Source organism: Oryctolagus cuniculus, chromosome 7 (genome assembly GCF_964237555.1).
Source record: "Oryctolagus cuniculus chromosome 7, mOryCun1.1, whole genome shotgun sequence".
NCBI classification, from domain to species: Eukaryota; Metazoa; Chordata; class Mammalia; order Lagomorpha; family Leporidae; genus Oryctolagus; species Oryctolagus cuniculus.
Genome location: NC_091438.1, coordinates 30,837,525 through 30,854,071, shown reverse-complemented (window position 1 = coordinate 30,854,071; position 16,547 = coordinate 30,837,525). Strand labels below are relative to the sequence as shown.

General features: G+C 47.8%; 1 protein-coding gene across 5 annotated transcripts in view; it reads right to left on the bottom strand.

Moving 5' to 3' along the window:
• ADCY10 (adenylate cyclase 10) overlaps positions 1-16,547 on the bottom strand; it is a 110,466-nt gene that overhangs the window by 75,613 nt on the left and 18,306 nt on the right. For 3 of the 5 annotated variants that reach the window (XM_051856005.2, XM_008263960.4, NM_001082153.1), the window contains 4 exon segments: positions 14,716-14,754; positions 14,412-14,555; positions 10,108-10,313; positions 5,693-5,789 (listed from right to left, as the gene is read on the bottom strand). In XM_051856005.2, coding sequence (XP_051711965.1) covers positions 5,693-5,789; positions 10,108-10,313; positions 14,412-14,555; positions 14,716-14,754 — 486 coding nt within the window. 5 annotated transcript variants of the gene reach the window in all.

The window sequence follows — 16,547 nt, the reverse complement described above, 5'->3', positions numbered from 1 at the left end:
TTAGCATTTTTAAAGATTATCTATTTATTTGAAATACAAATACACACATATACACGTAGATATGTACACACAGATCTCTGATCTGCCGGTTCACTCCCCAAATGCCTGCAATAACAGGGGCTGGGCCAGGCTGAAGCCAGGAGCCAAGAATTCAATCTAGGTTTCCCACATGTGTGGCAGGGACTCAAGTACTTGAACCCTCAGCACTGATTCCCAGGGTATGTATTATTAGGAAGTTGGAATAGGTAGCAGAGTGGGTACTCAAACCCAGACACTCTGATATAGGATGTGGGGATCCCAAATGGCATTTTAACTGCCACAGGACAGACCTGTCCTTCTCTATTTTTTTTTAAGTTTATACATGTTAATATTGGGTTTCTACTTAATATCCAGTGACAACAGTCCAAAGGCAGGATTTTTGTTACGCCTTTTTTTTTTTTTTTTTTTTTTTTTTTTTTTTGAGAGAGACACAGAGAGAAAGGTTTTCCTTTTGCCGTTGGTTCACCCTCCAATGGCTGCCGCAGCCGGCGAGCTGCAGCCGGCACATTGCGCTGATCCAAAGCCAGGAGCCAGGTGCCTCTCCTGGTCTCCCATGTGGTGCAGGGCCCAAGGACTTGGGCCATCCTCCACTGCACTCCCGGGCCATAGCAGAGAGCTGGCCTGGAAGAGGGGCAACCAGGACAGAATCCGGCGCCCCAACCGGGACTAGAACCCGGTGTGCCGGCGCCTCAAGGCGGGGGATTAGCCTATTGAGCCACAGTGCCGGCCTTTGCTTTGTTTTTTTTTGTGTGTGTGTGTTTGTGTGTATTTGTTTGGTGTTTACTTACTTGTGTGTGTGTGAGTATGTTCAGAAGAAACATATGTGCTAGAATGCAAGACAACAATCTGGGCTGTGAACAAAAAGGCCCAAGCAGGAGACATCACAATCCCGGATTTCAAGACACACAACAGACCTACTGGAACCAAAACAGCATGGTCCTGTCATAAAAACAAATAGATAGACAAATGGAACAGAATAGAAATCTTAAAAGTTAATCCACGAATCCAATTGATTCTCACCAAAGTTGCCAAAAACATACACTTTAAAAAAGGCCAGTCTCTTCAATAAGTGGTGCCAAGAAAACTGGATATCCACTGGCAAAAGACTGAATCAAGCTATACATGCTGCACAACTCCATGCAAAAATCAACTCAAAATGCATCGAAGATATAAATATAAGGCTGGAAGCTATGAAAAACAAAAATAGACAAAAGGCATTACATCAACCTAACAAAACTTTGCACAGCAAAGGAAGCAAGAGTGAAGAGATCACCAAAAGAATGAATGGGAGAAAGCATTTGCAAACTATTCAGCTGAAAATGGACTAAGGTTCAGAATATATAAGAAATGCAAACAACTGAACAACAAAGTAACAACCAATTCTAAGAGATAAGCAAAGGATCTCAAGAGATGTTTCTCAGAAGAAGAAATACAATTGTCCCACAAATACATGACAAAATGCTCAATATCACTAGCAATACATCAGGAACATGCAAATGAAACCACAATGAGGTATCATCTCATTCCAGTTAGAAATGGCTATGAACAAAAAGACAAAAAAAGCAAATACTGATAAGGATGTGGTGAGAAAAGAATCCTAACACAGTTAGCGGGAATGCAAATTAGGACAGCAATTATAGAGAACAGTGTGGAGTTTCCTCAGAAAGCTAAAAATGGGGACCAGTGTTGTGGTGTAGCGGGTAAAGCCCACTAGCATCCCATATGGGTGCCAGTTCGTATCCTGGCTGCTCTACTTCTGGTCCAGCATCCTGCTAATGTATCTGAGAAAGCAGCAGAAGATGGCCCAAGTGTTTGGGTCCCTGCCACCCACGTGGGAGACCTGGATGGAGTTTCTGCACTCCCATGTTTGTTGTAGCACTATTCAGAACAACTAAGATATGGACTCAACCTAGATGTCCATCAACTGATACATGGATAAAGCAAATGTGCTGTATGTACATGGTGAAATATTATTCTGCCATAAGTAAGAATGATATCCTGGGGCCAGGCATTGTGGCAGAGGGGGAGAAGCCACCACTTGGGATACTCGCACCCCACATCAGAGTGCCTGGTTCTAGTCCTGGCCACTCTGCTTCCACTCCAGCTTCCTGCTAATGCATCCTGGGAGGCCTGATATGAGGCTCAAGTCCTTGGGCCCCTGTCACCCTCATAGGTGATCCAGGTGGAATTCCATGCTCCTGATTTGGCACGCCTAGTCCTGGCTGTTGTGGGCATCTGGGAATTGAACTAGCAGATAGAAGATATCTCTCTCTCTCTCTCTCTCTCTCTCTCTCTCTCTCCTCCCCCCCCCCCCACCCAGTAACTCTGCCTTTCAAATAAATAAATCTTAATAAAAAAAAGGCAGAGAGAATAAGTAGGAGGTACAGGCTCTATGGAGGAGAGGAAACCGCTGGGGAAGCTATGAGAAGAGGGGAAATGGGTTGAAACTGGGGGGGGGGGGGCAGCGCAGTGGCATAATGGGTAAAGCCGCCTCCTGCAGTTCCGGCATCCCATATGGGCTGAACCAGTGGATGGAAGACCTCTCTCTCTCTCTGCCTCTTCTTCTCTCTCTCTCTGTGTAACTCTGACTTTCTAATAAATAAATAAATCTTAAAAAAAAAGTCATCACAAGAGGCCAGGAAGACGGGGGGCGGGGGGGATTGGCTAATGGGTGCCAAAACACAACAGACTGAGTGTAACGGGCTCTGGTTCACAACGATGTTTTATATTCTATACAAAGAATTGCAACAGGAGGGGGTGTCGTGACACAGCTGATTAAACGGCCTCTTGGGATGCTGGCATCCTCTATCTGAGTGCTGGTTTGAGTCCCAGCTGTTCTGCTTCTTCTTCTTTTTTTTTTTTTTTTTTTTTTTTTGCCGATGGCAGGAGCCAGGTACTTATCCTGGTCTCCCGTGGGGTGCAGGGCCCAAGCACTTGGGCCATCCTCCACTGCACTCCCTGGCCACAGCAGAGAGCTGGCCTGGAAGAGGGGCAACCGGGACAGAATCCGGCGCCCCGACTGGGACTAGAACCTGGTGTGCCGGCACCGCAAGGCGGAGGATTAGCCTAGTGAGGCACGGCGCCGGCCTGTTCTGCTTCTGATCCAGCTTTCTGTTAATGTGCCTGGGATAGCAGCAGATGATAACTCAAGTACTTGGGTCCCTGCCACAACGTGGGAGACCAGGATGGAGCTCCTGGCTCCTGGCTTCAGCCTGGCCCAGCCCTGGCTGTTGCAAGCTTTTGGCAGAGTGAACTAGTGAATAGAAGATCGATCTCTCTTTCTCTTTCTCTTTCTCTTTCTCTTTCTCTTTCTCTTTCTCTTTCTCTCTCTCTCTCTCTCTCCCTCTCTCTCCTCTCTTCTCTTCTCTTCTCTCTCTCACATTCTGCATTCAAATAAATAAATCTTAAAAAAAAAAAAAAAAGACTAGAACAGAGGAAATGGTAGACTTCAAGCAAAAGGAAAAGAGAAGGAAATGGAGAAGCCAGTTGCCTGGCACGGTTGGTTTACACTACACGTAAGTATTGAAATGTTCTGTTGTGTCCATTTAGAATATGCACGCATTACATGTTAATCCAAAATTTAAAAATAAAAAAGTCTGGTTGAATTCTGGCCATTAGGGCCAGGACTTAGGTAAGGCAAACAACTTAAAGGACCTTGAGAGTGAGTGCCTTTTACTTTTTAAAGATTTATTTATTTACTTTAAAGGTAGAGAGTTATGGAGAGAGAGAGCTAGAGAGGCAGAGAGAGACTGATATCTTCCACTTGCTGGTTCACGACCCAAATGGCCAAAATGGCCGGAGCTGAGCCAATCTGAAACCAGGAGCCAGGAGCTTCTTCCAGGTCTCTCACCTTGGTGCAGGGGCCCAAGCACTTGGGCCATCTTATGCTGCTTTCCTAGGTGCATTAGCAAGTAGCTGGATTGGAAGTGGTGCAACCAGGACTTGAACAGGTGCCCATATGGGATGCTGGCACTGCATCCTTACCTGCTGCACCACAGCACCTTTTAAAATATCATGCCATGGTCTTCCACCAAAGAACAAAAAAGGGAAACACATGCAGTTGAATGAGGGAGGAAATTGGAAGCAGCCCAGTATTTGCACATCAAAAGTCTTGTCCCTGTCAGACAACCCTGCTTGGTGGGTCCCAGTCCTCCCCTGGAAACATCTTCCCAGCCCTGCGCCAGGGGACTATTTGGTCCAACAACACTGTGCTGATCCAGCCCTGGGAGGAACTTCATAAATTCCACGCACAGGCAGCCCTCTAGCCAGAAATATGCCAGAGAATGCAGTCTAGACTCTCAGTTCTTCTCCCACTTCCTTTTTAAAACAGATCTATTTGAAAGGTAGAGTGACACACAGAGAGAGGTTCACTCCCCAAATGGCTACAACAGACAGGTCTGGGCCAGGTGGAAGCCAGGAGCCTAGAACTCCACCCTGGTCTGCCATCTGGGCGGCAGGGGCCCAGGTACTTGGGCCATCTTTTGCTGCTGCCTTCCCAGGTGCATTGGCAGGGAGCTGGATCAGAATTGGAGCAGCTGGCACTTGAACAAGCGCTCATAACCTACCATTCATAACCTACCAACACCAGCCCCTGGACTGCTAGTTCTTTGCTGGGATGCCTGCCTGGCCTGCCAGGTATATTGTCTTCATTTGTCTGAAATGCTTTTCTTGAAGGAAGACAAAGTCCTATGTTCCAGTCCTTTCTGGTAACAATCCTAGTCTGTTGGAGGTTGAGCACAAATGAATGATTCATCAAGAAGTGAATGGAGAAGACTAGAAGGTCAAGGATAGATTCCTGAACCCGACAACATTCAAGGAATGGGAAGGACACCAAGCAAAGGTACTAAAAACAGGTGGTTTGGACTCAAGGAGAAGGCAGTCCCCAAAAAAGGGCAGGAGTCTAAGGTGAACCACCAAGGACGAAGCCTGGCAAGAGGCCACCAGGTTTGGCAAGGGAACTGCCCTCTGTGGCCTTGATATAAACTGTCTCCTAGACAGAAGAGCAAGAGGGCAGCATTTAGACATCAGGGGAGCAAGACTGAAGAGCAGACGAGCATCTGCCCCGAAGCACGTGCCCTCCGCGTTCGCTGGGCAAACAGAGATGGAAGAGCAGGTACCAAAAATACAGAGATCACTCCTCTGGGAAGTTGTCGGTGAAGGTTACAAGAGGAAAGCAGACTGCGCAGATGCTTCTTCCTTTTCCGTCTTTCATCATGAGAGAGACTTAGAAATGTCTGGAAAGCAAGGGAAAGGAGGCAGTGCTAGGGAGAGACAGGAGGATGGGATGGGAGGTCGACTTAGAATCCCTGCTCAGGAAATGGCAGGCAGGTCTCCTTTGTGCATGGTATGGACCAGGGGGAGCAGTGTGGAGGAGTTCTGAGCCAGTGGTGGAGCTAATGAGACCCTGCTGACTGCTGGTGGAGGCAGAGGCCCTTGTCTATGGCCAGGAGGCAGGTGCTTCCTCCTGGTCTCCCATGGGGTGCAGGAGCACTTGGGCCATCCTCCACTGCCTTCTCGGGCCACAGCAGAGAGCTGGACTGGAAGAGGAGCAACCGGGAAAGAATCCGGTGCCCCAACCGGGACTAGAACCCAGGGTGCCAGCACTGCAGGCTGAAGATTAGCCAAGTGAGCCGCGGCGCCGGCCGGTACTTACTTTTGTGATCACCAGAAGGGTAATAGTCCATGAAGGTCATACACTTGTTGAAAAATTCATCAAAATTAAAAGAAGGGGGTGGCTTTAAGAAGTTAACCTAAATAAGATAAGAAGAGAAGTTTTTGGTTATTCTGAGGGTTGTCTCATCCTTGGAGTATAATTTAAAAAAAAAGATTTATTTTATTTATTTGAAAGAGTTACAGGGAGAGGCAGAGACAGAGAGAATTCTTCCATCCATTGTTTCACTCCCCAAATGGCCACACTGGCTGGAGCTGAGCTGATCTGAAGCCAGGAGCCAGGAGCTTCTTCCTGGTCTCCCACGTGAGTGCGGGGGCCCAAGCACTTGGGCCATCTTCCACTGCTTTCCCAGGTTATTAGCAGGGAGCTGGATTGGAAGTGGAGCAGCCAGGTTTCAAACCGACACCCATAACAGATGCCAGCACGGCAGGCTGAGGCTTTAACCCACTGTGCCACAGTGCTGGTCCCTAGAGTGTAATTTCATAGCACAAAGTCGAGGAATATGCTTTTGAATATCTGGGACATGATACAGTGCTTGGCATATTAAACAATGAAGATCTTCAATTTGTAAAGCTGTAATCTTAGATTGAAAATTCACAAAGTCGGCCGGCGCCGTGGCTCAATAGGCTAATCCTCCACCTTGCGGCGCCGGCACACCGGGTTCTGTCCCGGTTGGGGCGCCGGATTCTGTCCCGGTTGCCCCTCTTCCAGGCCAGCTCTCTGCTATGGCCAGGGAGTGCAGTGGAGGATGGCCCAGGTGCTTGGGCCCTGCACCCCATGGGAGACCAGGAAAAGCACCTGGATCCTGGCTCCTGCCATCGGATCAGCGCGGTGCGCCGGCTGCAGTGGCGGCCATTGGAGGGTGAACCAACGGCAAAGGAAGACCTTTCTCTCTCTGTCTCTCTCTCTCACTGTCCACTCTGCCTGTCAAAAAAAAAAAAAAAAAAAATTTCACAAAGTCTTTCCTGGTGTTGGTGCAGACCTCAACATTCAGTAGGTACACAGAGGGTCATTCCAGAGGACTAGCTTGACAGTTCTGCAGTCTCAGAACTTTTTTCCTGCTCTTTTCCCCTCTTCATAACATGCTGATTCAAATAAAATCTGGTTAAACTGTACATCATTTCCATCTCAAAAGTCTCAAAGGAAAAGGGGACAATAATGCCCCCCCCAAAAGTACTAGGAACATCAACACTAAGATATCTAGATCATGGGCTCTGTGAAATGACACATTGAGAATGGCACTTCTTCTCTGTGGTGTTCTTGTCAAAAACACCCAAAATGCATAAACTCAACCCAATCATGAGAAAACATCAAGCACATCGAAAGGAGGGACATTATACAAAACAATGGATCGATGCTCTTCTGAAGTGTTAAGGTCATAAAAGACAGGGCAAGACTGAAAACTGTTACAGACTGCAAGACAGTAATGAAAAAAAATCACAAGCTGCAATGGGATATCACGTATGGAAGCTTAGACCTGGGGCCGGCACTGTGGCATAGCGGGTAAGGCTGCTGCCTACCCTGCTGGTGCCCCATATGGGTGCCAGCCCAAGCCCGGCTGCTCCACTTCCAATCAAGCTCTCTGCTGAGACCTGGGAAAGCAGCGGAGGGTGGCTCAAGTCCTTGGGCCCCTGTACCTGCATGGAAGACCTGGAGGAAGCTCCTGGCTCTTGGTTTCAGAGTGGCCCAGCTCTGGATGTTGTGGCCACATGGGGAGTGAACCAGCAGGTGGAGGATCTCTCTCTCTCTGCCTCTGCCTCTAACTCTGCCCTTCAAATACATAAATAAATCTTAAAAAAAAAAAAAAAAAAAGAACCTTAGACCATTTCACTGAGCAAAATTGTGGGAAAAAAATTTAAATAAAGTCTTTAATAAGAAAATAGTATGAGGGTACTTTAAAAATTTAGTGGACATAGAATTAAGGCTACATTTGTACGCCCGCCGCGGCGGCCATTGGAGGGTGCACCAACGGCAAAGGAAGACCTTTCTCTCTGTCTCTCTCTCTCTGTCCACTCTGCCTGTCTAAACAAACAAACAAAAAACAACAAAAAAGGCAACATTTGTTTTAGAGCAAAACATTTTTGAAAGCCATGTCTTCAAAAAGTTCACAGAAAGTATGTATTATAAGGAAACTGTTCATGGATTTGCATTCCTGTTGCGCCAGTGTTAATCTCCTGGTTTTGATTATTGCTCTTTGGTTATGTTCAGATGTTAGCATGAGCGGAAGCTGGGTGAGGGCTCTGTGGAAATTCCCTGTGTTATTTTTACAACTCTTCTGGAAGCTTAAAGCTAATTCAGGGGTCGGCTCTGTGGTGTAGCAGGTAAAGCTACTGCCTGCAGTGCTGGCATATCACATGGGTACCAGTTTGAGTCCCGGTTGCTCTCTGCTCTCTGCTATAGCCTGGGAAAGCAGTACAAGATGGCCCAAGTCCTTGGAGACCCAGAAGAAACTCCTGGTTCCTGGCTTCGGATCGGCACAGCTCCCGCTGTTGCAGCCAACAGGAGAGTGAACCAGTGGATGGAAGACCTCTCTCTCTCTCTGCCTCTCCTTCTCTCTGTGTGTAACTTTGACTTTCAAATAAATAAATCTCAAAAAAAAAAAAAAAAGGCTGTGTAAACTATTCACATCTAAACTATCATTCAAAGAGAAAAAACACATTTAAAAAAATAAAAAAATAGGCCGGCTCCGCGGCTCACTTGGCCAATCCTCTGCCTGCGGCGCCGGCACCCCAGGTTCTAGTCCCAGTTGGGACGCTGGATTCTGTCCTGGTTGCTCCTCTTCCAGTCCAGCTCTCTGCTGTGGCCCGGGAAGGCAGTGGAGGATCGACCAAATCCTTGGGCCCTGCACCCGCATGGGAGACCAGGAGGAAGCACCTGGCTCCTGGCTTCAGATCAGCGCAGCGCGCCGGCCATAGCAGCCATTTGGGGGGTGAACCAACAGAAGGAAGACCTTTCTCTCTGTCTCTCTTGCTCTCTCACTCACTGTCTAACTCTGCCTTTCAAAAAAATAAAATTAAAAATAAAAATTAAAAAAATTAAAAAAAAAACTAATTCAGGGGTTAATGCTGTGGCATAGTAAGTAAAGCGGCCGCCTGCAGTACCGGCATCCCATAGGGCGCTGGTTCGAGAACTGGCTGCTCCACTTCCAATCCAGCTCTCTACTATGGCCTGGGAAAGCAGTGGAAGATGGCCCAAGTCCTTGGGCCTCTGCACCCACGTGGGAGACCAGGAAGAAGCTCCTGGCTCCTGGCTTCAGATCAGCCCAGCTTTGGCTGCAGCAGCCATTTGGGGAGTGAAACAGCCAATGGAAGACTTTCTCTTTCTCTCTTTCTCTCTCTGCCTCTCCTCTCCTCTCTCTCTCTCTCTCTCTGTAACTCTGCCTTTCAAATAAATAAATAAATACTTTAAAAAAAACTAATTCAATCCTGAAAGTTAAAAGAATGAGTAAGATGAGAAAGGGCGGGATGGCTCAGCGTGGCTGCTGAAGAGGGAATGGGGGCTGGTGATGGTGAGGGCTGTGGAGAGAGGCAGCATCCACATGGATTCTCTGCTTGCTTTCTTTCTGCTATGCAGTCCCATTCCTTTGGCTCATCCAGCAACACAGCTTTCCTCCCCTTTCTCCCCCTCAAAGCTCAGCTTCTCTAATTGGCCAAGCTCTAAGGGCAGCTCTGCTTATAGTCAACCTTCAGCCTTTTTTTTTTTTTTCAAAGATTTATTTATTTATTTGAAAGTCAGTGTTACATAGAGAGAGGAGAGGCAGAGAGAGATCTTCCATCCTCTGGTTCACTCCCTAACTGCCACAATGGCCAGAGCTGCGCCGATATGAAGCCAGGAGCTTCTTCTGAGTCTCCCATTCGGGTGCAGGGGCCCAAGCTGGGTAGGAGTGGAGCAGCCAGGACTTGAACCGGCACGCATATGGGATGCCAGCACTGCAGGAGGCACCTCTACCTGCTACACCACAGCGCCAGCCCCAACCTTCAGCTTAACCCCAGTGTTTCCCATGATGCAGGGCCCTGGGAAAGGTCTCTCTTCCCTCCCTCAACTTTGCTGCCCTTGCTCCTCCAATCCCTCCACCCTCGGTGATCTCTGGCCCCCGGGGAAGCAGGGTGGCAGGTAGTCAAAATGAAAACCCTCCAATGACTCTCCTAGGGAATGGCCATGAGACCCTTCTTGTTCCTGGAGCAAGGTCACTGGCCCACCTCCACTTCCTCAGTTACCCACAGGGAAGCCTCCTCCTTTCCTCGTCCAGCTCACTGGGCTCAGCTCCCCCCACAGAGGGCTCACGTCTGGTAGCCTCCCCAGACTGCCCCGTGCCAGCCTCCCTCGCTGGAGCTTCCCAGACAGGGGCCTCTGGCAGGATGGGGCAGGACGTGAGCAAGCAGCAGCGTCGCGCCTACCTTCACTGCTCTCTGATCTGGAATCCTCTCAATTTCAATCATACTGCGGTCGCACAGCTGCCAGCAGTTCGGTGACAGAATGACATCGTTCATCCGGGCCATGTTCTGTGCCAGGCGCACATCATCCACCGCCTGGCCGATCACCAGAAAGTGGTTACGTGTTTCGTCTCCAAAGACCAGCATGGAGATGTGGCCGGCAGCCAGTCCTGGCAAAGAGATAAGTGACGGACTTGCACAAGAAGTTCTGGGTCATTTTCCAGCAGCTCTGGTTCTTGGAAAAAACCAGAATCTTGGCGTGACTATCTTGCCTCACAGTGAAATTACATTCCTAAAACATAAGAAGGCAGAGAATGCTTCTTCCAGGCCCAGGCTTTTCCAAACTCACCTTCCCTTAAAGCTAGAAAGTTCCTCCACTGGTTTTTTGCCTTTCTGGAACATTTACCTCCCTGTGAGTCCCCGAAATTATCTCATCTTTTCTTCCATGTACTTATCCTTCAAGGTAATAGAGAACAACTTTAATAATTCCTATTTGGGGGAGATTTTTTTTTAAAAGATTTATTTATTTATTTGAAAGGCAGATTGGAGCCCTTGCTGTGGTGTAGTGGGTAAAGCCGCCACCTGCAGCCCCTGCAGGCCGGATGGGCGCCTGTTCGAGTCCTGGCTGCTCCATTTTCAATCCAGCTCTCTGCTATGGCCTGGGAGAACATTACAAGATGGCCTAAGTCCTTGGGCCCCCGCACCCATGTGGGAGACCTGGAGGAAGCTCCTGGCTCCTGGCTTCGGATAGGCCCAGCTCTGGTCCTTGTGGCCATTTGGGGAGTGAACCAGCAGATGGAAGACCTCTCTCTGTCTCTGCCTCTCTGTAACTCTGTCTTTCAAATAAATAAATAAATTTAAAAAAAAGGCAGAGTTACAGATAGAGAGAGAAGGAGAAACAGAGAGAGAGAGAGAGAGATAGTTTCCATCCACTGGTTCACTCCCCAAATGGCCACAATAGCCAGGGTGATGCCAGGAGCTTATTCTGGGTCTCCCATATAAGTGCAAGGGCCCAGAGACTTGGTCCATCCTCTGCTGCTTTCCCAGGCACATTAGCAGAGAGCTGGATTGGAGGTGGAGCAGCCAGGACTTGAACCACCGCCCATATGGGATGCCAGCACTGCAGGCCTCAGTTTAACTCTTCGAACCACAGAGGTCCTAGAAGAACTGCATTTTATCTGAGATTGGGCCTTTAACTCAAAAGGAGCCCTTAGGGTTGAATTTCAGAGAAGAACCAGAGGGTAGGGAGACTGTCATCTGTCCCCTTCCCAAAATGTTCTGATTGTTTTGGGGTGGGGAGAGGAAGGTTTTGGTACCAGAGTAAAAGAAGACAGATATTGCAAAATATGACATATATAAAATATATGTATAACCCAACTGTAAATGATACACAGCTCTTTTAAATGACTAATTAATATAATGAAACTTTTTTTTTTTAAGATTGATTGATTTGAAAAGCAGAGTGACACAAAGAGGAGGGGAGAGAAAGAAAAGGAGGTGAGGGGGGTTTACTTTCCAAACAGCCACAACAGCCAAGGCTTGGCCAGGCTGAAGCCAGAAGCCAGGAATCCCAATCTGTTCTCCCACATGGATGGCAGGGTCTGAGCATTTGGGACATCTCCCGTTGCCTTTCCAGGTGCATTAGCAGGAAGCTCACTGAGAGACAGAGCAGCTGGTCTTTCAATCAGCACTCTGATATGGGATGCCAACACTGCTAGCTGCAGCTTAATTCACTGTACCACAATACAGGCCCCAAAGTTTGCTTTTTATCATTGCTCTGCTATGGTGATTTCCCCTGATTTTGTATATAGATATAGATAGGTATATCTGTATCTCTATATGTCTGTATCTATCTAACTATATGGATTTCTTTCCATCTGTGGAAGAACACACTGATGCTTAGATTAACTGCCAACAAAGGTACAGGAATCCAGCTCTGGCAGCCAGTTGGCATGCACGCAAGGAGGTTGTCCCAGCATTTCTCAACAAAGGTAATGCATCAGACTCCTCAGGTGTTAATTTGGAAAGATACTCGAATGAGCTTGTTTCTTAACAAAATATTTAACTTATTTGGAATAACATCAAAAGAGACAGCATAAGCTAAAGAAGGTTGAGAAACAGTTAATTGGATAACCTCTGAGGATCTCATCAACACTCACATTTGAGAATCTCAAGTTTTAGAGATTAGTAAGGCAGACGCTAACATCACCTGCACCGCCCATAACTGTAGCTGCTACTCACCATTCACATCTCCCAGAACCTCATCCCTCACCTATGGAAAGAACACAACGGTGCCTCCACCCTAGGACTAGGGTGAGATGAAGACAACATAATGGGCGTAAAGTCAGTGATGCGGCGTGGAAATGCGTGTGATTATACTTCCCAAAGCTCCTGGACAGTGGCATGGAAAGCAGCTCATGTTGGCACAAACTTGGGGAAATCCATGTGTATGATGGATCTTTATAAAGTTAACAGAAAGCAGGCAAGCGTATGACTCAGTGGTCAAACTGCCACTTGGGAAGTCTGCAACCCGTTGTGGAGGGCCTATGTTTGAGCCCCAGCTCTGCCTTCTAGGCCGGCTTCCTGCTCGTGTGCACCTCAGGTGGCAGCAGCTGATGGCTCGAGTAGTTGGGTCCCTGCCACCTCCATGGGAGACCTAGACAGAATTCCCAGCTCCTAGCTTTGGCCAGCCCAGCTGTTATGGTATTTGGGGAGTGAACCAGCAGATGGAAGATTCTCTTGCTCTAGCTCGCTCGCTCTCGCTCTGATTTTCAAATAAATAAAATAAATACATAATTTTTTAAAATTCACAGAAAATGTGTCTTATGAAAAAAATCTATGTTTAGATTTAATTTTTTTTACACAAAAATACTCTTTTTTTTTTTTTTTTTTGACAGGCAGAGTGGACAGTGAGAGAGAGAGAGACAGAGAGAAAGGTCTTCCTTTTGCCGTTGGTTCACCCTCCAATGGCCGCTGCGGACAGCGCACCACGCTGATCCGAAGGCAGGAGCTAGGTGCTTCTCCTGGTCTCCCATGGGGTGCAGGGCCCAAGCACCTGGGCCATCCTCCACTGCACTCCCTGGCCACAGCAGAGAGCTGGCCTGGAAGAGGGGCAACCGGGACAGAATCCGGCGCCCCAACCGGGACTAGAACCTGGTGTGCTGGCGCCGTAGGCGGAGGATTAGCCTATTGAGCTGTGGTGCCGGCCTATAAAAATACTCTTTTCATTATCTATTTGAGAGACAGAGAGAAAGAAAACAAGCTCCCATCCCATGGATCCCTTCCCTAAATGCCTGCCTCAGCAGGCGCTGAGTAAAGTTAGGAGCTGGAAATGCAACCCAGGTCTCCCCTGTGGGTGGCAGGAACGCAAGTACTTCAGCCATCATGGCTGCCTCCCAGGAAGCTGCAGTCAGGAGGGAGAGGTAGGAATCCAACCCAGGGCCACTGATGTGGGATACAGGCATCTTAACCAAAGAGCTGAATACCGAACCCCTAAACTTCTCTTTTAGTGTCATTTTTAAATGAACTTCTTGAAGTATCCTCATTTTCTGTGTATGATTCTACAGCTTAGCCATGCAGGCTAAGCAGTTAAGCTTTGTTTGCATATCATTCTTAGAAAGTGGAGCATGGTTAGTCGCATGTCATTGCTGAATCTAAATGACGACAAGCTACTCTCTATTGCACTCAATGCTGCCCAACTCTGCCAAGCAGCAAGCTGTAAAAATAACAACAGCGGGCTGGCGCCATGGCTCACTAGGCTAATCCTCCACCTAGCGGCGCTTGCACTAGTCCCAGTCAGGGCGCCGGATTCTGTCCCGGTTGCCCCCCTTCCAGGCCAGCTCTCTGCTATGGCCCGGAGTGCAGTGGAGGATGGCCCAAGTGCTTGGGCCCTGCGCCCCATGGGAGACCAGGATAAGCACCTAGCTCCTGCCATCGGATCAGCGCGCCGGCCGCGGCAGCCGTTGGAGGGTGAACCAACGGCAAAGGAAGACCTTTCTCTCTGTCTCTCTCACTGTCCACTCTGCCTGTCCAAAAAAAAAAAAAAAAAAAAAAAGACTATGTTGTCGAATGGGTACTATGTGCTGTGTACCACACCAATTATGATTACCCCAAATTCTCTCAACTGGTAAGGGAGGGAGGCAAAATTCACATTCCAGTCTACCACCTGCTTCCAAAGCTGAACGCACAGTGGTGGGGCTAAGGCACCAGGCTCCACTGTGTTCTCCTGGGGAGTCAGGTGCAGCACCTCTGGCTTCTCAGACGCTTACCTATCTTGACTCGGATATCTAGGCCTTCTTCAGACTCCTGGGTCCCAAACAACCCGTGGATCTCCAGGCTACATTTGATGACCACCGTGATGATATTTTTCAGTTGCTTTCGCTCCACCTTCCACAGGGCTAGCAGCGCATCGCCTGTGACAGAGACACAGCAGGGGCGTCTTGGCCTGCCCTGGGACTCGGTCCCTATTGTAGGAGGTCTGTGCAGAAATGGGCTTTTCAAACATGCCTTTGGGAGAGCATAGGCACCTCCACACTCCTGCCTCGGTCCACCCATCTCAGGAAGCCTCCATACCTGCAAATTTCAGGATGTCTCCTCCAAAAATCAACACTTCTGAGAAAACCAAAGACAAAAACAAAAATAGATGACATCAAACTCTGACTCTTTAAAGCCAGTGAGAACTGATTACTCGTTAGAACAGAAACTGGGCAGGAGAAAAGCAATTTAGAGAAGAGACATAGACTAAAGCTGCAGTGTCACTTAACCCACTTGGGTCTGTTTCCTTAGCATGTGTGAGAATGCTGAACCAGGTAAGGGAAAAGACAGGGAAGAAGAAGGCGGGGTTTCTGGTGAGGACCAAGGCTAGCTACCCTCCTCTTATGGTAGGAAACTCCTTAAAAAAAAAAAATATATATATATATATATAAACATATATATGTATATTTAAAGATTTAATTATTTATTTGAAAGGCAGAGCAAAAGAGTGAGGGGAGAGAGTCTGGGCTAGGCTGAAGTCAAGAGCCAGGAACTCCATCCTGGTCTCATACATGCATGGCAGGGGCCTGAGCACTTGGGTCCTCTTCTGCTGCCTTCCCAGGTGCATTAGCAGGCAGCCGGATCAGAAGTGGAGCAGCCAAGACTCAACTGGCCCTCTGATATGGGATGCAAGTGTTGCAGCTGCAGCTTAATCTACTGCACCACAATGCTGGACCCTACTATTTACTTATTTGAGACAGAGAGAGCGACCCACATGGGAGGCAGGAGACCAATTACTTGAGTCATCACTGCTGCGTCTACATTAGCAGGAAGCTGGAGTCAGGAGCTGGAGCTGGGCTTTGAACCCAGATACCTGATATCAGGATACAGGCATCTAAACCTGCATCTTAACCAGTTGGCTAAACGCCAGGTCCCTCCTCACAGTTCAGGAATCCTTTTTATGGAGTAATATGCATTATAGACTGGGCCTTGAGTGAGCATGGGTTGGGTGGGTGAGAATTGAAGGTCAGGAAGTATGGAAATCACAATCATAATTTGGAGACTGTTTTTTCACTCACTTGCCATTTTGTTTATTTAGGTTTCATGGCACAAATGGACATTTTTCTGTTACTGACGCATCAAGACAAATTTGTTGAGCACCTACTGTGCTGAGTGGGGTGCAAAAAGGAATCATACAGAGTTTGCGCTTTTAAGGAGCATTTAATTTTGTCTGGTGAGTACCATTAAGATATTACTAGGAAACTTAGAGTCTAATAAAACAGTAGGCTTAGAGTTTACCTGAACAGAGTGAATCGTTTCCTCAGGAATAGTTCAAATCAAAAATGCACACAAGATGGCAGGCAGAGGCAGAAAAGGAGACCGCATGTCTCCGTCAGCCGTGCGGGCTTCAGAATCCATCAGTAGAAGCTTACCGTTAGGTGATTGTAAATCACTCTTACCTGTTTATGCCACAATCTCTTAATGACTACATTTGAGTTATATGGATGCTAGTTTTAAAAAAATGTTTGAGGGGCTGGCGTTGTGGCGTAGTGGGTAAAAGTCACCGCCTGTGACGTCAGCATCCCATATGGGCGCAGGTTTGAGACCCGGCTGCACTTTCAATCCAGCTCTCTGCAAGTCGCCCAGAAAAAGCAGCACAAGAAGGACCAAGTATATGTGGGCTGCTGCACCCATGTAGGAAACCCGAAGGAAGCTCTTGGCTCCTGGTCTGGCTCAGCCCTGGCCATTGCTGCCATTTGGGGAGTGAACCAGTGGGTGGAAGACCTTTCTTTCCCTCTCTGTCTCTCTTACTCTCTGTAACTCTGCCTTTTAAATAAATACATAAATCTTAAAAAAAATTTGCACATATTGACTATACTTAAGATATTATATTGTAATTCTTTTAGAAGCAGTCTGCAATTCAGCCTTTT